The following is a 25,497-nucleotide window of genomic DNA, read 5'->3' on the forward strand; positions in this document are numbered from 1 at the left end:
GTGATGTAGGTTTTCCTCATCGGCGTATTTAAGGAGGCCTCTTGAGTAAGGTGGAGAGAGGTCTTCCTACAAGTTTTTACTTTGGGGTAGAGGCCCCTGAAGAGAGAGACAGGGGCAGGGCCACAATTTGTGTAGGGGCAGAGTCTGGCCGAAGCGGCGTGGGCCTGGAGCAACCGTCTGTGGATGCGGCTCCTTCTGTCAGCTATGTTCTGACAAGGCTGGGGATGTGTGGCTTTGGAGCCGGCAGCCGAAGCAGCAGCATGCTGACTGCTGATGGGTTCAGTGGCTTCCAGGCTCGGCAGCTTCCCTGACCACTGACTTCTACCACGTGCATCTCATGGTCATGCTGAGGAACTCAGCCTGGAGTCCCTTTCTTGGGCTCTCCCAGTGATTCTGTGTTCCTCAAATAAACCCCTTTCTGCTTTCGTCAGCTGAAGTAGACCCTGCTGTTTGTATGTACAAGCCCTGACCTAGTAGTAGAGGAGATCTCACAAGAGGACACAGAGGAGAAGGCCTAAGAAAGAATGGTCAAAAAATTGAAGAACGTCCAGAAGCAAGGGAAAGCACAGGGGCGGGCCAGTAGCAGCGTATGGAGTCCAGCACCGTGTTAGTGGAATGGAAGAGAGCAGGAGCTGGGTTGTTCCTTGGATGGGGCTGGGCCCAGAGACATGGGAGAATCCATTTCTGTTTCAGGTGCTCTGACCTTGCTGATAGGCAAGGGAATCAAAAGTACTGTACTCCTCAGGCAGGGCACTGAGGATATGTGAAATCCTTTTGTGCTGAAAGAAGGATATGGTAAACTGTCCAGTTTGGACAAGACTATGACCTCCGTGGGGCAGTAGGGTTTCTGTTTTCTGCTTTCCACTGACCTCTTTGGAAGTCAGGTGAACCAATGCTTTGAATGCAGGGAGTAAAATACATAGAATTACAAAGGAAACCAATTATATTGGAAAAAACATCCATCCATGGACTCCTCAAAGGGATTTGTAGATTGTTAAAAAGGAAAAAAAGAAAAAAAAGAAAAAAAGGAAAGGAAGGCTAACACAACGTTTTGTTTTACTAAAGCCATATCACCACTGTGACATGTCCTACCTCATCTCTGTTCCCCTCAGAAATGCCTACTTCTTTCGCCCTTGGTCTGGTGGCTGCTAAAACCTGTTCCAGTTCATCCTTTTCAAATAAATTGGGCACTTCACCTGAGTTCAGGATGTTATTTATATCTTCCAGGAACTCCTCCACTACAATCTGTAGAAGAAGGCAGAGTGATCATTGTAACTCACCCAACCGGTTTACATTTATTATGTGTAAATTGTAAACCAAATATTTAATCAAAATTCACATTGAGTTAATTTTATCTTTAAGAGAAAATAATCTTAAAAATTAGACAATATTCTAACACAGAAGTACATTGAGTTTTCATTTTTCATTCCTATATTGCTTTTTCTTTTTTTTAAGATTTTATTTATTTATTTGACAGAGAGAGACACAGCGAGAGAGGGAACACAAGCAGGGGGAGTGGGAGAGGGAGAAGCAGGCTTCCCGCAGAGCAGGGAGCCCGACGCGGGCCTCAATGACCTGAGCCGGAGGCAGATGCATAATGACTGAGCCACCCAGATGCCCCTTTCCTGTATTGTTTCTTAAAAGGAATTCATCTTTGGGATGCCTGGGTGGCTTAGTCATTAGGCGGCTGCCTTCAGCTTAGGTCATGATCCCAGGGTCCTGGGATCGACCCCCATGTCGGGCTCCCTGCTCCACGGGAAGCCTGCTTCTCCCTCTCACACTCCCTCTGCTTGTGTTCCCTCTCTCGCTGTGTCTCTCTCTGTCAAATAAATAAAATCTTAAAAAAAAAAAAGGAATTCATCTTTCACATGGTTCAAGTAACATGTACAAACATTTTATTTTACATTTATTTTTTTATTTATTTAAAAATTTTGTTTAGGGGCACCTGGGTGGCTCAGTCGTTAAGCATCTGCCTTCGGCTCAGGTCATGATCCCAGGGTGCTGGGATCGAGCCCCGCACTGGGCTCCCTGCTCTGCTGGAAGCCTGCGTCTCCCTCTCCCACTCCCCCTGCTTGTGTTCCCTCTCTCGCTTTGTCTCTCTCTGTCAAATAAATAAATAAAATCTTTAAAAAAAATAAAATTTTGTTTATTTGAGAGAGAGAGAGCACACATGCACACATAGGCATGCAAGTGAGGGGAGGGGCAGAGAGAAAATTTTCAAGCAGACTCCCTGATGAGCATGGAGCCCAACGTGGGGCTGGATCCAACGACCCATGAGATCATGACCTGAGCTGAAACCAAGAGTTGGATGCTTAACTGACTGAGCTACCCAGGCACCCCTGTGCAACCATTTTATATTCTGCCCTTTTTCAGCTAACATTTTCTCATAAATATTTATCCATAATTCTGTAGAGTACTCATTGTATTTATAACCATTAATGGGAGCATAACACACTATTGAGCTAATGTGCCCTATTTTTACATAGACTTAAATGGTCCACAGTCTTGTTTACATTTTAAGAACATATGTAGGTCTATAGATTTTCTCCCCAGTTGGATTATTTCCTGGGGATAAATTCCCAGGAGTGGGGGGTGCCTGGGTGGCTCAGTCAGTTAAGCATCTGCCTTCTGCTTAGGTCATGATCTCAGGGTCCTGGGACTGAACCCGGTGTTGGGCTCCCTGCTCAGTAGGGAGCCTGCTTCTCCCTCTCCCTCTGTTCCTCCCCCATGCCCCACTGCTCGTGCTCTCTCTCTCTCTCTCTCAATCAAATAAATAAATAAATAAATAAATCTTAAATAAAAAAATTCCCAGGAGTGGGATCAGCAATTAAAATGCATGAATAGTTTCTGGATTTTGAAGATTTTTAAATTTCCCATTCAATTCAAGTAAGATTTCATTAAACTTTAACATTTATTTTTGCTAGTTTAGGGAGAATTTTGCTTTGGGAGAATTTAATTTGCATTTCTTTGATTATTAGCAAGGGCAAATATGATTCCACATTTATTATTATCCATTAAAAAATCTGTCCAAACTGTAACCATTTAAATATTGGAATTTAATTTTAAATTTGAATGAGTTTTCATATTATAAAATAAAACTTTTGCCTCTAATAATTGATTCAAATATTTAAGAAATGTACAAATTATCCTTTTGTTTCAGTTCACTTTTTAGTGTTAAAAAGTTTGAGTTCTATATATTTAACAATGACAAAATATCTGTTGTTTTATTTTCTTCACTTGTAACTTTTTGTTTTTTCTTGAAGTTGGCATAATTGTGTCTTGTTAATTTTCCCCAAGAGCAAACACTAGTTAGTTCTTTGTTCTGATTTACTTATTTCTGCTTTTATCTTATTATTCACTTTTTTTTGTTGTTGTTTCCTTGGGATCTTTATTTTCCTGAACTTTTAAGTCAACTAATATATGTAGTTTCTAATTTTTTATTAAAATCTATAAATTTAATCCTAAGAACTGTTTGACTGCATTCACAGATTTTTATTTATATTAAGTTCATTTTCCCTGTTCTCTAAATAGAGATTTAAATTTTGATGTTCTTGACTCAGGAAATTTTTATATGAAATTTTTTTTGAAGATTTTATTTACTTGAGAGAGAGAGAGCTAGCAAGAGACAGCACGAGCAGGGAGGAGAGGGAGAAGCAGGCTCCCCAATATACACACATAGGCATGCAAGTGAGGGGAGGGATAGGGAGAGAAAGGACCACTATGCTGGGCTCGATCCCAGGACCCCGGGATCATGACCTGAGCCCAAGGCAGATGCTTTAACCTATTGAGTCACCCAGGTGCCCCTATATGAATGTTTTAAAGTCCTGAGCCACATCATTAATTTCTCCTTTAATTAGAGCATGGACAAAGAATGTTATCACCATAGTTTATGCTTTTGTGAATTTATTGAAAATTTGTTTAAGCCTAACATATGATCAATTTTTGTAAACCTTCAGTAGTATTAGAAAGTATTTTCTTTGTAAAATATAAATGTAGTATATAGCCATTAATTCCAGCTTAGGAATTATATTCTTCATATTATCTAAACATACTTATAACTACTTTGTATTTGCTAGAAATAGCAAATTAAAATTTTTAATGTCTTGGGGCACCTAGGTGGCTCAGATGGTTGAGCGTCTGCCTTCGGCTCAGGTCACGATCCCAGGGTCCTGGGATTGAGCCCCTCATCGGGCTCCCAGCTTGACGGGGGCCTGCTTCTCCCCTTCCCTCTTCTTCTCCCCCTACTCATGTTCTCTCTCTCTCTCTGTATCTCTGTGTCTTGAATGAATAAATAAAAAAATCTTAAAAAAAAGAAAAAGAAAAAAAATTTTTAATGTCTTGTTTCTCTCAACTTCTCATAGTTATAATAGTTTTATATATATACACACACATACATACATTAATTTCAGTTATTATGGTTATGTTTACTCTCCATTAACATTGAATATTTGAGACTGACTGGGGCTTTCAAAAGGGTATAATAGCCTTTTGTTTGCTTAAAGTGGAGCAAGACAGTCTGACTTGATCTTTGGAGCTTTAACACTTAAGAACCTTTTTATATAACTTGCTTTATTTTTAAAGGCAACATTAAACTTCTATAAGAAATATTTTAATTTCAGAATAATAAGAAACTACAGATAAACAAAATTAAGAAAATAAAAAAATCACTCACAATCCCATGACCCAGACATTTTCTAATTGTATATACAGCATGTCTGTTTAGTTATACATTAAACCAAAGAACCTATATGGTAGATGATTTGTATATGTGTTATGATGTAACAACACATCATAAATACTTCTCACATTAATTAATGTGTATTTCCACATAGTAATTTCAAATTTTTTACAAACTGTCCTATTGTATAATTATAGCACAATTTACCTGTGTGACTCATTGAAAAATGAGGCTATTTAAAATTAACTGTTATTTTAAAATACTGTATTAGATTTTCTTGTACATACAACTTTATATGCAGCTGTGATTATAAGTAAGAGAAATTTAAGGGCTTTAACTGCATATTGCCAGTTACCTTCCAGATGATTTTGCTAATTCACAAGTGAGGTCTATGCAAGGCCTGTTTCTTGACACCTTTGTCAATACTGCATATTATGGGGACGCCTGGGTGGCCCAGTTGTTAAGCATCTGCCTTCGGCTCAGGTCATGATCCCGGGGTCCTGGGATCGAGCCCCACATTGAGCCCCGCATTGGGCTCCCTACTCGGCTGGAAGCCTGCTTCTCCCTCTCCCACTCCCCCTGCTTGTGTTCCTGCTCTCACTATCTCTCTCTCTCTCTGTCAAATAAACAAATAAAATCTTTAAAAAATAATAATAAAAAATACTGCATATTATGATTTTTAACCTTTGTCTGTGTGCAAGGCCAACCCCTGACATTTATCTTTACTGAAATTTCTTTGGTTACTGGTGAGGCTGCACATTTCTTCAGGTGTTTAAAGCCCTTGATATTTTTTTGGGGGGGGACTTCCTAACTTCCTATTCACATTTTATTACATTTTAAAATTTCTTCTATTGATGGCTTGTCTTCTTTTCATTTGAAAAAGACTGTATTTGTATTTATTTTCCAGCTTTATTGAGATACAATTGACATATAACATTTTGTAAATTTAAGGTATACAATGTATTGATTTGCTACACTTACATATTGCAACATGATTACCACTATGGTATTAGTTAACACTTCCATCACATCACATAATTACCATTTTTTTTTTTTTTTTTGTGGTGAGAACATTTCAGGTTTACTCTCTTCGCACATTAAAGTATATAAGTTTCGTTAACTATAGTCACCATGCTGTACGTTAGATTCTTAGAACTTAATTCATCTTATAACTGGACGTTTGTACCCTTTGCCCTTTGACCAACATCTCACCATTTTCCCCATCCTCCAGCCCCTGGTAACCACTATGCTTTCTGTTTCTGTGAATTTGGCTTCTTTTAGATCCACATATAAGTGATATCATACAGTATTTATCTTTCTCTGTTGACTATTTCATTTAGCATAATGTCCTCAAGTTTCATCCATGTTCTTGCAAACAGCAGGATTTCCTTCTTCCTCATGGCTGAACAATACTCCATTATGCGTCTCTGTGTGTGTATACTTATGTGTGTGTGTGTGTGTGTGTGTGTGTGTGCGCGCACGTGTATATATACATGCCATATCTTCTTTATCCATTCATTTATTGATGGACACTTAGGTTGTTTCCATATCTTGACTATCGTGAATAATGCTGCAATAAACATCTCTTTGAGATCTTGTTTTCATTTTCTTTGGATATATATCCAGAAGTGGGATTGCTGGATCATATGGTAGTTCTATTTTTAAGTGTTTGAGGAACCTCCATACTGTTTTCCATAGTGGCTGCACCAATTTATTTTTTATTATTATTATTTTGGGGGGGTTGTCAAATGATCCTTTATTGAAACATTTTCCTTTGTAGTTAGCTTGCTGGGCATTCCACCGCACCACTGTTGATGTCATCTACGATGTCATGAAGGTGGCAGCTATCAACATTACAGCCCACAGACTGGGCAGTCCCCAGGATCTCTTTAATGGTTCCAGAGAGTTCTCTGGCTAAAGATCGGTGTTGCATCTGTCGGGCAATATTGACAATCTCATCAAAAGTGATATTTCCACTGTGCTTAATGCTTTTCTGCTTCTTTCTGTCTCTTGGTGGTTCCTTGAGGGCTTTGATAATTAGGGCAGAGACAGAAGGTACCACTTCAATCTGGGCCTGTCTGTTCTGAATGGCCAGTTTTACTGCAATCCTTAGACCCCTCCAATCACCAGTTGCCTTGGCGATGTCATCACCAACCTTTTTTGGAGACAGACCCAGCAGGCCTATCTTCGGGGCCAGGGCAGACATGGCACTGACTTCACCACCGGTGTACCTCAGGTACATGACTTTGATCTCGTTGGGGTCAAATTTAGGTGGCATGGAGGAGGTGGCTGGTATCGGATGAACCTGGATTCGGGATGACCGAAGACAGTTGCACCTTTGCCTCCTCTGAGCCGAAAGCCAAAAGAGAGCAGCTGCACCAATTTAATTCCCACCAACAGTGCACACGGTTCCTGTTTATCCACATCCTTGCCAATGCTTGTTGTCCCTTGTCTTTTTGATGATAGCCATGGTAGGCTATATGTTTCTAGGATTTTATCCATGTCTTCCAGGTTATTCAATTTGTTGGCATGTAATTGTGTGAGGTGATCTCATTGTGGTTTTGATTTGCATTTCCCTGATATTACTGATGTTGAGTATCTCTTCATGTACCTGTTCTGTTGGACATGTGCATGTCTTCTTTGGAAAACTGTCTATTCAGGTCCTCTGCCCATTTTTTTAAATTGAATTTTTTTTTTCCTATTGAGTTGTATGAGTTTTTTATATATTTAATTATCATGAACCTTTCAGGTTCAACCTATTTGAGCCTCATGGATCTGGATATCCATTTCTCTCTCCAGGTTTGGAAAGTTTTCAGCCATTATTACTTTAAGTATATTTTTTGTTTCTTTTTCTTTCTCCTGGAATTCTCATAATTTGGATATTATTTCTTTTCATTATGTCCTATCAGTTCTGTAGGCTTTTTCATTCTTTTTTCTTTTTGTGCCTCTGACTGGATAATTTCAAATGTCCTGTCTTTTAAGTGACTGATTCTTTTTTCCGCATGGTCAAGTGTGCTTCTGAAGCTCTCCATTGAATTCTTCAGATCAGTCATTGTATTTTTCAGTTCAGGATTTCTGTTCGGGTTTTTTGATGGTTTCTTTTTCCTTGTTGAACTTCTTGTTCTGTTCATCCATCATTTTCCCAATTTTGTTTAGTTGTCTGTGTGTTCTTAGAGCTCACTAAATTTCTTCAAGAGAATTATTCTGAGTTCTTTATTTGACAGTTCATCGATCTCCATTTACTTAGGGTCAGTAATCGGGGCTTTCTCCATTTTCTTTGGTGGTGTCATGTTTACCTGATTTTTCATGATCCTTGATTCCTTACACTGGTATCTGCTCCTTTGAGGAAGCGGTTTCCTCTTCCAGACTTTACAGGTTTGCTGTGGCAGAGACAATTCACCAGTCTGCTTAGTTTGGGTTTCTGGACATGTCAGCTAGCAATCCTTGAGCAGGCGGGGCTTGCTGCCAGGGTCTACTTTGGGGTGAGGCCACTGCCCAAGCTCTGAGATTGGAGGTGGGGTCCTACTGGCTGAGAACAGTTGGACAGGACTGCTGACTTGGTTCCCTCTGCAAGCAAGGTTTGTAGGATGGGCTATGTGGTTGTCTAGATTCTCTGGCCTGGCTTCCTCGATGGCTGGGACTGGGTACTATACTCAGTAACAGGTAAGGCTATGAATTAGCTTCCCTGTCCTGGTGTCAGTGGAGTAAGACCCAAGGCCCCCATGCCTCATTGTTTGGGGACCTAAATAAAGCAAGGCTGTGCACTGAATTCTCTGGCCAGATGAAGCCACTGGTTCTGCTTTGCAGACAGGGAGCAGGGCTGCTAGATGGGCCATGCAGCTGCTCGTGTACTCTGGTTAGGTTTCTGGTCAGGTGGGCTAAAAGCTGTGTTTAGCAATGGGTGAAGTTACAAATTAGTTTCTCTGCCAGGGTGGAACAAGAGAACCGGCTCCAAGGCCGGAAAGGCTCTCTCTTTGTGGTCTTGACTCAAGCCAACCTATACCCCAAGTTTCCTTTCTGAATGGGCCCCCTGGCTTTGCTCTGTGGATAATTGTCTCTGCTTGCTTTATTTTCCACTCAATCGTTGTTGGTGGCCAGAGCTGGTGGTGTATAGACATTTGGCTAGGGGTCCTTTCTCATTTGTAAAAAATATTTATATATTCAGATATAAATTCCCTGCATGTCACAGATGTTAAAAATATTTTCCCATTTTATGACTGTACTTAATTTAAAATAATTTAAGATATTTATGCATCAGATCTATCACGTTTTTATTCCTGCCTAATTTCTATAAAAGTTTATTTTCCCTAATGTTGAAATGCCCAAGTATAGTCAATGTAGAAAATTTTCTTCTTTAGAATAAATTCGAGATCAGTTAAATTGGTTCTTATAGACATAGATGTAATCATGTAATCTATTTTAATTTGAAAGTTAATTTAACCCTAAAACAGACATCATTATTTTCCTTTTCTTATGTAAGGCATATTTCCCTAATTGATTTTAGTTAGGGAATAACTTCCTTATATTTACTGCTATAGAAACAATTTATTACTTTCTACTATCCATGTCCTTCTCAAAGAAAAGCTCAAACCTCTCTCACCCCCTTAATCTTTGATCATATTTACTTACTCAGAATTTAAAGGGTAAGAAAATGGTTGGTAAAATAAATGAAAATGTAGTATAAAAGTCTTTTACAAGGTCTAAGACATCTGCTATACGAGGGAACGGTTCCTTGAAGTACATCATACAAACTATTCAAAGCACACTCATGATCATGACAGTTGTACTTTAGCTATTTAAACATATACCTGGGTGTCCGTGAAGAGAAAGACCATATTCCTGTCATCTACACCAGCCAGTTTGTACAACTTCCTCAGGTCTTCGTGAAAACTGTCATAATTATATCCCCGGCTCAGTTCAATTTGCAAACATTTGTAACCACATATGTGAGCTGCAAGTCTTGTAAGAGACTGCTTTCCTGTGCCTCCTACTCCAACAAGCAGGGCGTTGCCTCTTTCCTGACGGATCATGCGGGCAATCCTGCAGGCAGCAAAGTAGAGAAAGACTTTGTATTTCTTTTCTTTCTTTCTTTTTTTAAAAGATTTTATTTATTTATTAGAGAGAGAGAGAGAACAAGCAGGAGGGAGGGGTAGAGGGAGAGGGAGAAGCAGACTCCTCACTGAGCAGGGAATCTAATGTGGGACTCGATCCCAGGATACTGGGATCATGACCTGAGCGGAAGGCAGACCCTTAACTGACTGAGCCACCCGGGCGCCCTGCTTTTGTGTTTCAATGGCAGAATTGAGTAGTTGTGACAGGGACCATATGACCTGCAGAGTCTAAAATATTTATTACCCGGCCCTTTATAAAAGAAGTTTGTTGGCTCCTTTCCTAGAATCTTTTGCCAACTACAGTAAGCAAACAGATGATTTAGGCACCATTTCCACTGTTATGTCTCTAACAGTGGCACATCTTATAGAAGACACAACAGATCATTGTTTATTTCTCTTCAGTCACCCAAGTAGGTATAAAATTGAGAGGTAAAGGGATATGTAATAATGTTTTGCTATTGTTTTCCATAATATGCACATGTTTGACAGTAGATGAAATATTGACTATTATAAAAATCTTGCATTTTATATGTGTTACTCTTTCCTTGTTTCATGTATAGTACAGTAATTTGATTATTTTCATCCTAGATTATTGGAAACAAATAACTTGTCCATTCTGTTTCCAGTGTTCTTCTTCCTGTCAACTTACATATCCAGAGATAGAAAACCCCCTTCATTAGAAATCCTCCAAGGTTACATTTTCTCTACTGTAGTAGATAAGAGATGGCTGTCCTCATTAATGGCTTACATTTTCATAGAGATCTGTTTTATCATCCTTGAAGTGTGGTGACAACTTTAGGCATATGTAATAGGTGGAAACAGCCTGGAGCAAATTGCCCTTTGAAAACACAGGCTCTAAAGTAAAAACAATTTTTTTTTTTCTGAGTTGAGAAGGCTTTTATCCACTTATCCTATGCAAAAAAAAAAAGTCTAAAATGTCACCAACAAATGGAAATGTAGTGTCTGCCATATTACTGAATATTTAGTAATTGTCCCATAATTCATGTTCATAATGAAGCCCTTTCTATTGCTACTCAGCAGTAGGTATTTGAAAACTCTTACAAGCAGAAATTTGTTTACTCTAATTCCTAACTACTGATCCTCTTTAGAAAAAGATGTCTACATCGTTATTCACATGGCAGCCCTTTATGTATCTGAAAACCAAGTCTCCTCCATTCTACAAATGGCTTTTAATTTCCTCCTGTAATATTTTAAGCAATCCTTGAGTAGCCTGGTGATTATCTTTCACAAAAGTCAGAAAGATTATAAATAAATTTAAGCTGACTCTACCTATCATTTGGTCTATTCTCCAGGAAGTTTCTCAGACAGGGGACTGCCATTATTTTTTCTTTGCAGGCTCGGGGCCTGTGTGAGCTATAGGATAAATGTTGTTAGGAGGTGGTGTGTGGGTATGTTGTCAGGGGGATAGATGAGAAGCAAGTGGTATCTCGACAACCCCATGACAAACTATTGTATAACACTGGAGTTGTGATGAAAATAAATTCCCATATTAGAGTTAATTAAACAGAAGTAGAGGAAAGGTAAAAGACTTGATTGTTTATGGTTTATAGAAAAAAAATCCTAGGATTTAACAGTCAAACTTAATATGATGCAATACTAAAATGTAGTTGACAAGGGAAAAAAACAGTCATTAAAATCTTGCTATGGTAGCAGACCATGGGAGATCCTGTCCTCACACACACTTCACACTGTGGATTCCACAGAATACTGTATCAAGTCTGGGTGTCACATTTTAAGTGGAAAGTGGAGAAATTATCAAGTGCTCAGTATGTTGAGGCTGGAAATAATCCCTAACAGGCAATAGTGGAAGATCTGAGTTATATCTGCCCAGAGAATACAACGCTAAGAGGAGCCTAGTCACAATTTTCAAATATTTGGAGGGCTGTAATGAAAAAACTGAATCCATTTTGGGTGGAGACACCTGCAGCCGAGTTAGAGTCAAAGGGCTAGATGCGATTCTCTGCCTATGACTCACTAGCTTGGGGACTTTGGACTATTCACCTAATCTCTCTGTGGTACACAGTATTGTCCAAAAATGGCTGCAGTACTATTTCTGGGCCTACTGGCTCTTTGGTCCTGTCAAGAGATAGAGTCTCTGACCCCTTCTTGTGGACTGGGTGGGCCTGTGCCACTCCATTGACTAACAGAGTTATGGTAGAAGTGATGCTATGTGACTTCCTAGGTTAAGTCATGAGAGGCCATTTGGCTTCTACTGTCGCTCTCAGGGCACAAGCTTGGGAGCCCAGAGCCATGGGAGAAGCCGCCGCGCTAAGTGACACAGGCAGTATGCACAGAGGCAGAGATGTGCCAGGCACTCCAGCTGCTGTCTGACTTGAACTGCATTGAGACAGAACCACTGGGAACCATGAGATCATGAACTAATGAAGCCACCAAGGGTTGCACTGATTGATTATGACCACTGGAATATTCTCTGAGTCTTATTTGTAGAGAGATTAGGATATTGAGCCACAGAGAGGCATTACCACAGTTTAATGAGATACTCCATATCATGGTTTTATATTCATGCTGAGTGCCATTATTGTCACTGCTTCACAGGATGGGGACAGATACCACATGTCACAGGGAGAAGATCTGGCATCATCCTTGAAGTGTCATTTCAATACTTGGAATTGTCCAACAGTATACAGATGCACTTTAAAAAGTGGTGCATCCTGGGATGCCTGGGTGGCTCAGACGGTTGGGCGTCTGCCTTTGGCTCGGGTTGTGATCCCGGGGTCCTGAGATCGAGCCCCGCGTCTGGCTCCCTGCTCGGCGGGGAGCCTGCTTCTCCCTCTGTCTGCCACTCCCCCTGCTTGTGCTCTCTCTTTCTCTGACAAATAAATAAATAAAATATTAAAACAAATTAAAAAAGTGGTGCGTCCTATGATTTCCCTCATATGTGGAATTAAAGAGACAAAACAAAAGAACAAAGAAAAAAAAAGAGACAAAAAAACAGACCCTTAACTATCGAGAACAAACTGATGGTTACCAGAGCGGGCGATGGGTGAAATAGGTGAAGGGGATTCAGAGTGCACTTGTCATGATGAGCACTGAATACTGTGCAGAAGTGTTGAATCATTGTATTGTACATCTGAAACTAATACAACACTGTATGTCAATTATACTGGAATTAAAATTTGGAAAAAAAGTGGTGTATGCCCCAAGGACTGCAGATATTCAGGTTGGATACGTATTTGTCAGGGATGTCTCTCAAAGGAAACTTTTGTGGGTAAGAGTCAGACTCATAAACAGATGGAATCTACAATCCTTGGATTTCACTCATTTTGCTATAATCTTGAACCCCATCTTTCTTTAGGCATGCATGTAATCAGCCTTGTCATACTGTACATGTATCTCTGTAAACTACCTTAGATCCTTTTTTGTAACGAGATAGGGCATTTAAAACAAAAACAACCTATTAATATTTAGCAAAAATAACCCCTGGGACTCCATAGAAAGTTCATGCCACTAATATTTAAAATATATAAGGAGGGGCACCTGGGTGGCTCAGTCAGTTAAGCGTCCGACTCTTGATTTTGGCTCAAGTCATGATCTCAGGGTCCTGAGCTCAAACCCTGCATTGGGCTCCAAACTGGGCATGAAGCCTGCTTAAGATTCTCTCTCTTCCTCTCCCTCTGCCCCTCCCCACCCCTGCTCTCTCTCTCTCTTTTCCCCTTTCTAAAATAAATAAATTAATAAATAATAAAATAAATAAATATATATATAATAACTTTTACATTACAGCAAGATTTGCTAATAGGCCTTTGTTCATCTAGAAATCTAAAGACTTTTGTATGACTTAATTCTTACCTTTTAATACACAAGAAATCAGATCAATGCATTATTGGGCACTTTATAGTACATACCTTGAAACATGTTCTATAGCATCCTGGAAGAACACCAACTTTACTTCTTTGGGATTTGTAAGGTTATAATCATCAAGATAGTCCTCTAGAACATTTGCGATTTTCTCCATATCAGGCATGTCATCATAAATCCGGTCAATCTTATCTGCTCCAAACTATAAGATGATTTATGGGAGAGGGACCAAGTTAGATCAATTATGATCCAACATTCATAACCGTAGAAGGGAACATTATTTTATCCATGTTACTATGTAATAATTTGCATGCATATTTTATTATTTGCATATATATTTGTATATATATATATATATATATATATATATGCACAAGGCTTTCAACCCAAGGAAATGGGACTAAGAAACTCAGATTTTCATGGTAACTGAAAATCCATTTCATTTAACTTCAAATAGTACATTGGAATTTCAATGATCTTTGCTATAAAATTCACACAGGAGCTCAGAAATAGGTTTCCAGTTTTTCTTGCTATACCTTACTTTGGGTTTCTACTTTTGCTCTCAGGCTGTTGACATCGGAGAAGCTAAATGGGCTGAAAATGATGCATGCCAGAGTGTTACGGTCATAAACAATCATGCCAGAACTACATGTAGTTTTTACACAGCAGTCATCTGATTAAATAAATCATGGAGAATGAAATTTGGGGTGAACTAGAAGGAATTAAGTTCCTGTTTGATGTCTTGTGTGGACCTGTGGATGTGGTCTTTTCTTTGCTGGGGCAACTGCCCTGGAGGCATTTTCATTTGGAGCCAGTGACTAAAATAATTTAAGAAGGGTCCAACTGTTGCTTTCCCTTTGCTTTATTCTCTCATTTGATGACTATATCAGTAGAAACACATGGGAAATATAATCACCACCTGGAAACAAACTTTGGACTTTGTTTTTAATAATACATTTAAATAGATATATTGCATATAAATAAATTATTTATCTTTTTTATTTGATAGGGATTGATAGGTGATGAGGTAATTCCATACATACAATACAAAGACAAGTTCGTGCTTTTGTTTAACCGGCGCTGATTGAGAGCCTGCTGTATACCGAGCTCTGTGCGGGAAGCTGGGGATTTAGGGTGAACAGAACAGACACAGCCCCTGCACTCTTGGAGACACTAGGAATGTTGTACCCAAACAAAAGTCAACTTGGTAAAACGAGATGGTTACCTATCAACATAGGTAGGCCGGTTAGAAGGAAGACTTATTCAAGGCGGTTCTAGAAGGCAAAATTAGGGCTGGTGGGTACACGTTATTGGGGGTACAAACTGAGGAGCATAATGTCAGAGAAATTTTGCTACTGATGAGAGCTACCCTGAAATGAGGAGGGCAGCATGGCTACCTACTGAGCTGCTGGAAGCATGTGAGCACAGGCTGAACAGCCACACAGAATACAGTAAGTGGGGGGAATGCCAGTCCTGAGTTAAGAAACTAACCCCCCTGTTTCCTTCCAAATCAAAAACTTGATGGGTCTCTGATTCAAACTATTGCCCAAACGAATGTGACTAGATCAGGAGTCAGCAGTCTGTTTCTCTAAAGGGCCAGATAATAAGTACTTTAGGCTTTGCAGGTCATATTGCCTCTGTTGCTACCACCCCACTGTGTCTTGTCATGTGAGAACAGCACAGTCAAGTGGGCGTGGCTGTGTGTCCAAAGAACCTTATTTACAAAAATGGGCAATGGGATAGATTTGGCCTATAGGCCATAGCTTGCAGACCCCTGGTCTAGATCTTTAATCTTCACAGATGCAAAGTTCTTGTTGAATATGAAATTGAACTGTAAAATAGTAAATGCTTCATTTATCTTCAAATATAGGCAAGTCAGTTCAAGATACTTGCCTTAATAAAGTCCCCAAAGAGGATGGGTCTAGTCAAAAAATATTCCAGGCCAATTGCAATTCCAAAATGTTTATCTATTCAAAAACAAAATCAATTTGTCATATATGATAAACTTGAATGCAGTGTTTCAATAAGATATACAGAAGAATATCAGCTGTTACTTTACTTAGAAGGCTTAACTAGTAAATGAAAGTTGAGAGAAAGCCATGTTGATACCACACCATTTTAGTTTGGTTGATAATCCCCTGGATTTAAGATTAAGAATGTTTAATATTAATAAAAATTTTATTAAATAATAGATATTGAATATATATTTAATAAATAAGAGGCACTTTAGAGATATCCTGGCTTCTTACCAGACAAAATGCTGGTTCTCTTTCTTTCCCTTTTCTACTTAAAATTGCATACTGAATTTAAAATATTAATTCTTCCTGAATTTTAATAAAATGATTTTCCTAATATTTCACATATTTCTACATATTTGAGTCACTGAAGAGAAAAAACTTTTACCCATGAATGACTAAAACTCATTTTGCTTTACCTTATCTAAGCTCATTTTAATTTTTCTTTATAGAAATCAAATTGCTTTTCTAGGCCCCCCACCAAAGAAAGAAAAAGAACAGGTACATAACGATTGATATTTACTGGCCATTTCTGTCAAAATAGTATGGAAATAGTGTTTATCTTCATTATTAATCAAACGGTCATGGAAAACTCTTTGGCATTCATGGCAGAAGAGTCTAAATATCTGTATTTCTTCTCTTATTGTTCCTGGATCACACTGGAGGATACCTGTTTTTGAAGAAAGAGGAAAAAGGAAACTTCTACATTTGTGAAATATATAGTAACAGTTTAATTAACTAGAAAATCCTGCTGAAGTCCAGCTTTATCCCCACACTACCAGAGGTGGGTGCTTCCCTAGTGGGTATACACACATAGAATAATGGTGATATCTCCACAGTTTGGCTATTGCAGACATTGCTGCTATGAACATTGGGGTGCATACGGCCCTTCTTTTCACTACACAGATGTAGTGTCATCTGTGTAGACACAGATGTAGACACAGAAGACATCTGTGTCTTTGGGGTAAATACCCAGGACTGCAATTGCTGGGTCATAGGGTAGCTCTATTTTTTAATTTTTGAGGCACCTCCACACTGTTTTCCAAAGTGGCTGTACCAACTTGCATTCCCACCACCAGTGTTAGAGGGTTCCCCTTTCTCCACAATCTCTCCAACATTTGTTGTTTCTTTCCCTGTCCATTTTTGCCATTCTAACTGGTGTAAGGTGGTATCTCAATGTGGTTTTGATTTGAATTTCCCTGATGGCTAATGATGATGAACATTTTTTCATGTGTCTGTTAGCCATTTGTATGTCTTCTTCAGAGAAGTGTCCTTTCATATCTTCTGCCCATTTTTTTGACTTGATTATTTGTTTTTTGGGTGTTGAGTTTGAGAAGTTCTTTATAGATCTTGGATACCAGCCCTTTATCTGTAGTGTCATTTGCTAATATCTTCTCCCATTGTGGGTTGCCTCTTTGTTTTGTTGACTGTTTCCTTTGCTGTGCAGAAGCTTTTATCTTGATGAAGTCCTAAAAGTTCATTTTTGCTTTTGTTTCACTAGCTTTTGGAGATGTATCTTGAAAGAAGTTGCTGTGGCTGATGTCAAAGAGGTTACTGCCTATGTTCTCCTCTAGAATTTTGATGGATTCCTGTCTCACATTGAGGTCTTTCACCCATTTTGAGTTTATCTTTGTGTAGGGTGTTAGAGAATGGTCGAATTTCATTCTTCTGCATGTGGCTGTCCAATTTTCCCAGCACCATTTATTGAAGAGACTGTCTTTTTTCCATTGTATGTTTTTTCCTGCCTTGTCGAAGATTATTTGACAGAGTTGAGGGTCCATATCTGGGTTCTCTATTCTGTTCCATTGGTCTATATGCACCCCAATGTTCATAGCAGCAATGTCCATAATAGCCAAACTGTGGAAAGAGCAGAGATGCCCTTCAACAGATGAATGGATAAAGAAGATGTGGTCCATAGATACAATGGAATATCACTCAGCCATCAGAAAGGATGAATACCCAACTTTTACATCAACATGGATGGGACTGAAGGAGATTATGCTAAGTGAAATAAGTCAAGCAGAGAAAGTCAATTATCATATGATATGATTTCACTTATTGGTGGAACATAAGGAACAGCATGGAGAACATTAGGAGAAGGAAGGGAAAGGAGGGGGGGAAATCGGAGGGAGAGATGAACCATGAGAGACTATGGGCGATGAGAAAGGAGCAGTTGTGTGGAGGGGGGGGGGGGGGGGATTGGTTAGCCCGGTGATGGGTATTAAGGAGGGCATGTATTGCATGGAGCACTGGGTGTTATACGAAAACAATGGGATCGTGGATCACCACATCAAAAACTAATGATGTATTGTATGGTGACTAACATAACATAATAAAATTTAAAAAAAAAGAAAAAAAGTATAATGGTGATCTCACTTTTTGAAAGCAAAACTGGACATATTATCTGACAAAAACCTTTTTCTTGTTCTGTGATATTTCTTTCACTGAACACGTGAAGCGGTCAGACTTCATAATATAGGCTATGTTCATCTCATTATTACATTGGGTTGCAACATGTTAAGTGAGGAGTGTCGCATCTCTTTAGTACACATATATATTCATCCGGTAACTCCCCCCACCCCCCACCCCTGACCTTTATACTGTTCTCAAAACACCAATTCCCTCTCTCATTCTTTCCCAATGTTCAGTCCTCACCAAATGCCCTTGGTCCTTCTGGCTTCTATTCCAAATTACTCTGATTACTTTCTATTAATATAAATTATAACTGTAAATGCAGTTCTAATAATATCAAGTTACAACAAAAGCAGTGATATATAAGCAGTCCCTGAAGTGTTCATTCTCTCTGGAGACACTTCACTTCTCACAACACAGTGCAGAGGGGAACAGGGAGAATATTTACTCTATACATAGGTATACATGGCACACAGGATGAACCATACAACATAAGAGCAAAATCCCTGAGCAGGCTGAAGGGGAGGGGGACACTGAATGTGTCAGAGGGGGTATTGGCACGTGACCGGAACAGGGACAACTCAGCCACGGCAGTAGGAGGAGAGGCAGATGCAAGTGGTCTGGGATAACTGGAAGATAAGGCAGTTCTGGTTCTATTTCTTCTATTTATTTATTTATTTATTTATTTTGGGGGGTGAAATAAAAAGACAGGTCATCAGCTGGGAGCAAGAAATGGAAGGGGATGGAAGTGGTCTGAGGAAAGCTGTGAAGTCATCAGGCTGGGGTGGGGGTGGAGGGTGAATTGAATAGGGAACATATAATGGAATTTCTAGGTTGGGCACAGACACTCATAGACATATAATTCTACTGAGAGATTGGGGTGAATGGAAATGAAGGGAGGGTGCAGGTCAAAGCATGAGGGTTCCATACATTACCTTGTACACACTTGGATAAATCTCTCAAGTTAAAGACATAATGGGACTTGGCTGGTGTTGGCAGAAGATCAACACTCATTCTGTTATAAATCTCAACTGCAGCTTCTACAATGTTTGCTGCAGTTTGCTTTACAGCTGGTGGAAAGTCACTAAGGAAGCCATTTAAGATGGCCTAGAACAAGTAACATAATGTGAGAGGGTTAGATTTTTTTTTTTAAACAACAAAAATTTCTTATCTTTCAAATACCCCAGATCTGATAATGCTTTTTCTAATAATAATTGAAAGCTGAATGCCAATGCAAGGACATATGGGTGATAAAACTCTGCCATTCCCTTCAGAATATGTCCCTGAGAATGGGCTCACTCCTGTCTTCTGTGATAGTCTGGCGATGCCTGAGCAGCATTTGTATCTGACCAGTGAACTGGCTGAATTTACTCTCCACGTAATTTAGACTTCTGCTTCCTGTGGGTCCAGGGGTTCATTGTGGCGTGCCCAAACTCATCTGGAAATGAGCTGAGGGCCTCTCTCTGGGTGCATGACCAACAATTCTATAGAATTGTTGCTTAAAGTGCAACTTACTTATAACTACAACCCGCCCCCCTTCAGCTTCCCTGTCTCAGCATATGGCCCCGCCCCGTGCTCAGAGCAGGAACTTGAAAGTCTCCTTTGACACCTTCCATTCTCTGTCCCCACAGTCAAGCTTGAACGCATATCTTGAATCTCTCTGCATCCCGGACACCACCCCATTCCAGCCCTGACTCTTTCATCTGGGCTTCTTCAGCTCCTCCTTCTCCTACTTGCCTCTGCATTTCCACTCCTGTCTCCCTTCAGTTACCTTAGGTCAGGAAGATCAGGCTCTGCCCTCTCCTGTCAGTCCAGACTCCCCTGCCCAGCCGCTCACTTTGTCTTCTTCCCCATTGCTCACCATGACCCAGCCGCCCAGGCCTAACCACCCGGGCTCTCCCCCTCCTCGGGGTCTTTGCACAGCTATCTCCCACCCCCACCCTCTTCCCTAGGGTTCTCTGCTGCCGGGGACTTTTTCATGCCTGTGTTTTAGGTTACCTGTCATCTCTTTGGAGAGGCCTTCCCTGATTCCTCCTCTCAGTGTCTCTTATGGCTCTCTCATCTTCTCATATACAACTTGCCACAAGCTCTGAGTACATATTTATTAGCTAGCCTGCCTCTGTGCTCTCAGACCTGACCAGCTCCCCATACGCGGGCAAGCTCCCCATACGCGGGCAAGCTCAAGCACCACGCACCTGACCCAGAATTCATTGCCTCGCTGCCACCACCACCTCCAACAAAAGCAACCACCCATATTTCCCAGATGCTTGGGACAATTATTATAGATTTTTAAATAGGTAAATTCCCATCACAATGGTGACGGGAAGGCACCAGAATGCACATCAGTGCTTGTAAGTCAGTCCTTGTGACTTTAGATTTCGGGTTCTCATATAGGAGATATTTTAAAATAAACCCAAGTATTTGTTGCCATGAGCCTCCTCACTGAACATTAGTTTTAGCAGCTTACGAGGACCATCTTTTGAGCTACCCCTCTCTGGGACCCCAACATGAGTTTACCATTCTCCATATGGCCCATATTTTGAGTAGGAGCATCCCAATATATATAAAATAAAAATTTTACTCTACATATGTACACTATATATAAAAAAATTAAAATTCTAGTCTGTTTATTCTCCATCCATTGTAAATTTGTATGTATAAATATAGTACATATATAACCATATTATATAGTTATATATATATAGTATTAATATAATACATATTAGTTCATTTATCTGTTTATTATCTGTCTCCATGGCAGAAGCTCCACGAGGACAAGGTTGGCATCTTCTTTGTTTAAAATGTAATACCAACGTCTGGCCCCTGGTACATGCTCAATAAATATTTCTTTAATAAATGCAATTAAGGGCTACTCAATTTATATTCAAAAATTAAAATTAGCATGTCATTATAGAGTTTACTGAGGACCACAGCTTGGTCTTCTATACAAAGGTCTGGCTTACATGACATATTTGGCAACTTCAAAAAGCTTCTACTAAGAATATGCACACAAGATAGAGCCAGAATTCCCACTGTCTGGGGGAAGGATGCTTTGGCATGAGCACACTGTTAGTATTTCATGGAGTTGATCACTGGTTTCAATTACTGCTGTTATACCTTTCTAATTAGAAATTATATCTAATTTAATGACAACATTATCAGTTTAATTTGTTGTGTGCTGCTTAGTTTACCTTTAGAATGTACTATAGTGATGCATATTTTTGGTGTATACATTTTCATTAAGTAAACACTAAGACATGTATGAATGTGTCACTGCCCCTCTTTGGCTCCTCGGCGATTTACTGCCAAAGTCAGCTTCTCCAGACCAGTCACCTAAGTATCTTATTCTACCTGTAGGCCCACATTACCATTTCTCGCCCCTGTGACTGCATTTGCCCGTGAGCCTTCTGTTCCTCCCTGTCAATTCTTGTTCCCCAAGGCTCAGCTCGGTATCTTCTCGATGAGCCTTTGTGGTTGGTTATGGCATGCTCACTCTAGTCGTGCTGCTTCATGGTTTCTCAACAACCTACTCAAAATAATGTTGCATCTTTTATTGAACACTTCTCCTAAGCACTTACAGGGCAGGCACGTTTATTTTTCCCACTTAAAGGTTGAGGAAGTGGCCCTTTAGGGAAGTTTATACGGGTGGTTGCTTTTGTTGGAGGTGGTGGTGGCAGCGAGGCAATGAATTCTGGGTCAGGTGCGTGGTGCTTGAGCTTGCCCGCGTATGGGGAGCTGGTCAGGTCTGAAAGCACAGAGGCAGGGGCAGAATAGTGCCCAAGATCTGCTGAGTGCTGAGCGGCACAGGCCCACAATACAGCCTGCCTTAAAGCCTTTGGCAGTCTTTCTGCATTCCTGAAACTCTCTCTGGGGCCACAAACACAGAAGGCAGTGATGCAGATGCCCGTCAGCTACTGCCCAGAGGCCCCTGTGTTTACCTGCTCTCTGCTCAGCAAAGGGACAGATGGGCTCCTCAGAAACACAACAGCCTATTCTGACTGTGGGAGTTTGGGAACACACATGTTTTCTTTTTCCCTCTCGCCTAGGTTTAAATTCCCACTCACCTGAAAAATCTGCTTCAGACTGTGCTCTGAGGGCATGGGAAGGCACAGCATGCTGAAGTGGCGGATGAAGCGGGGAGTCACAGGGTTGCGGCCCCCGCCTGGGGGTGCACATGCCGATAGGATCGTGACATCCTGGGTGGGAAGAAACCCACGCAAGTCACCCAGCCAAGCAGGAGACGACAGCTGCCCATACCGGTGGCAGGATGTAGAATCAACACTTATTTTGAGGACCTACCACGTGACAGCATTACCTTATGTCCTCCTACACATTACCTGACTTAATCCTCACAACCACCTCAGGAGATCACTACTGTTACCCTCATTCTGTAGATGAAAAAAATCAAGACCCTGGGTGGTTAAATTGCTCAAGGTCACTCAGCTAATGCTTCTATCTGTAGAAACACACCTATGTAAAAATGTAATCTTAAAAAATGGTTAAGAATTTGTATGTTAGTATGTTAGGTTAAAAGATATTTGTTCAACAAATATTAAGTATCATGGATTCTTGTTATTTGTGGTAGTTATGTTCTATAAAATCACTGGAACACTGAATTTACACACAGTGAACCATTGTTCCTTGGGGGGAACTACAGAGTTGGGTTTCTATGAGCCTCTGGTCATAACATTTCCAAATGACCTATACATGATACTGTAATTGCCTCTGGTCTTGCCCCCTCGTAGACCACCCTTCCCTGTGGCCAAGGGAATCTTTCCATAACAGTTCCTCTACAGGCTGTGCTCTATCCTCTTAGAGGATAAATCCACATTCTTTATCATGGCACCATGGCCCCCTGGGCTGGCCTCTGCATCTGCTGCCACTTTGGTGCCCACATTCCACAGCACCGTGGTATTCCACGCTCCCTGCTTCAAGATGCAAAATGCTCCCTTCCCTTGCTTGCCATGCTCTGACTGCAAAATCCCCTTCCAACATCATCTCTTCTGGGAAGGCTTCTCTCATCCTCAACCAGTGCCCACTCTGCCTCCCTCCACTCATCACCCTGCATTATAAATACATGTGTCCATCTATCCCCTGAAGCTGAGTCCTTGGGGAGATGGGCCTATCTCCCTTGTCCCTGAATCTCCTCAATAAATTAGCAGGGCAAGAATTTAAAATAGATTAAATAAATTGAGTCACATACACCAAGGCTGTAGGTTAGAGGCTGAACTGTGTCCTCCTCTTCCCCTGGTCAATCATACGTTGAAGGCCCAACTCCTGGTATCTCAGAATGTGACTACATTTGGAGATAGGGTCTCTAAAGAGCTCTAAACCAGTATGACTGGTGTCTTTATAAGAAGAGGACATTTGGACCCAGACGGATACAGAGGGAAGATCATGAGAAGATACAGGGAGAAGACCGCCATCTGCAAGCCAGGGGGAAAAGCCTCAGAAGAAACCCACCCTGCTGACCTCTTGATCTCAGACTGCTGGCCTCTACAACTGGGAGACAATAAATTTCTGTTGTTTGAGTCACCCAGTCTGTGGTATTCTGTATGGCAGCCCTAGCAAACAAATACACCACCTTTTCTTACTGTTTAAATTTAAACACACAAAGAAATTTAAAACCTAAAGTAACCTGTATGTCTTTCCAAAAGAGTTTGTTTCTGTCATAAAATCCACCAAAATCTTGATACTGCCGAAGTAATTCAATTGGAGGTTGAGAGCCATAGCGATCCAGTCTGGGCATGTTTAAATCATCAACAAAAATCACAACTCGTTTGTTTCCTGGTGCTCCTAGGGAAGAAAATGAATTTAAGAATTAAGATTTGCCACTGGAAAACGTAAGACAAAGCTCAGGTAAGGCTTTGGACTCAGTGAACACCCCGTAGGTTGTAATGCACTCATTCTGAGTGACGCGAGCCCCCGCAGGGAGAGGTGGACAGGGCTGAGATACCCGTACTGTCAGGTGGGCCCCAACCTTCACTCCCAGAGGGGCAGGATGCTGCCAGCTCGCCAGTCAGGTTTGGATCTTTCTCCATCTCAGTCACTGCCACTCCTCTCCCCAGCTGTGTGGCCTGGCATGGGGTGAGGAAGGTCACTTTTTTTTCAGAGCAGGAAACAGAAGTACTCCAAAAGTTTCCTTACATAAATGCCATTGCACCACCCTCCACAGGGAAAACAGGGCTGGATATTCAAAAGCATCCTGATCACATCAAAGGGAAATCCAATATGGTGGAACTTCACAAGGCCATATGTAACTTAGAGAACATCAATAGACACACTAGTCAAAAAAAAAAAAAAAAGAGTAGTGACAGAGAAAAGAGAACAGCGTAAGCAGAGGTGACCCCACCCACTCTGGCATCTAGTACTTGCCAACAATGAAGGAACCAAGGCAAACTCAGTGCCCCACTCCATCCTCCAGATCCCAGAAGCCAAGTAGCTGGACAGAAGCAGGGAGGGGCTCAAAGAGAATCATTCATAAAGACATGGGTCTCCCACCAGAGAGATTGGCATCCATTGCCCTGTGCCTACCAGAGTAGGAAAAAGGGAATAGAGAGGAGACAGTAAAGCAGCTGGTATCCCCACAGCTTGGCACAGAGGGCCCATTAGATAATGGACAATGTGGAAGGCAGCTGGGCTCGAGCTGGGCTCGTACGCCACCCAGGAGGGCTGTGGGCCGGCCAAGTGGACCCAGTAGCAAGGACTGCAAGATGTACTGCTGGAGGGTGGGCCCGAGTGAGACCCTGATTCCCAACATCAGGGTGCCTTCCACTGGGGAGGCCAGTGCCTGACCTGTACACATCTTTTTGGGGAGTCCCTCAGGGAGCTGCTCCTGGAAGCCTGCCACACAGATAGCACAGACAGTCATTCAGCACCAGCAAGAGAAGCAGGGACAACCCACACGAAGGCCCCGATGATGCCAGTTGGGGAGAACATTGTCCTGACCTGTCCTCCTCCCATCCCAACACACCAGAGCCTCCTACAGGAGGGCCAGGCAGGGCAAAAGGGCACCCCATGCTCTGCTCCACCTCCAGCACCATGAGCCACAAACAGGTCCACGACAGAGGAGACGAAGAGCTTTACCTTGGGTTTGGGATTGAAACCTTACATTAGACCTGACTCAAAATAGCTGCAAGTTGACCAGAAAGTTATGCTATTTATCTAAGCAGTTAATATGGGATGGTGAGGGAGATCCCACAGAGCCTGGCTGAAAGCACTGACTGAAGACAAAACCCAGACAATTCCTTGCAGAGTTCGGATAACTCAGTGCACCAGATACAAAGTCGTTTGTTTGTTTTAAATAAAGGGAAATCAATGCAGGTTTGAAAGCCTGCGTGGAGAGGGGCAGCCACAGAGAGGAGAGACTGAAGATGTTCTGAGTTGAAGGTGATGACAGAAATACACTGCTTGCTTGCTAATGGTAAGATGTCTGGATATA

The 25,497-nt window shown here is 41.0% G+C and overlaps 1 protein-coding gene across 1 annotated transcript in view; it reads right to left on the reverse strand.

Annotated features, from left to right (window-relative positions):
• The window catches only part of DNAH6 (dynein axonemal heavy chain 6), a 241,149-nt gene that overhangs the window by 80,829 nt on the left and 134,823 nt on the right, over positions 1–25,497 (reverse strand). The window contains exons 40-47 of the mRNA XM_073897471.1: positions 23,695–23,852; positions 22,121–22,252; positions 18,992–19,163; positions 16,168–16,314; positions 15,523–15,596; positions 13,677–13,831; positions 9,487–9,718; positions 1,093–1,245 (exon numbers count right to left, since the gene is read on the reverse strand). Of these exons, the coding sequence (XP_073753572.1) occupies positions 1,093–1,245; positions 9,487–9,718; positions 13,677–13,831; positions 15,523–15,596; positions 16,168–16,314; positions 18,992–19,163; positions 22,121–22,252; positions 23,695–23,852 (1,223 nt within the window). The remainder of the gene's footprint in view (positions 1–1,092; positions 1,246–9,486; positions 9,719–13,676; positions 13,832–15,522; positions 15,597–16,167; positions 16,315–18,991; positions 19,164–22,120; positions 22,253–23,694; positions 23,853–25,497) is intronic.

The sequence above is a fragment of the Callorhinus ursinus genome, unplaced genomic scaffold, assembly GCF_003265705.2.
Source record: "Callorhinus ursinus isolate GAN/ISIS: 27379988/994484 unplaced genomic scaffold, GSC_fseal_2.0 scaffold10, whole genome shotgun sequence".
Classification (NCBI taxonomy): domain Eukaryota; kingdom Metazoa; phylum Chordata; class Mammalia; order Carnivora; family Otariidae; genus Callorhinus; species Callorhinus ursinus.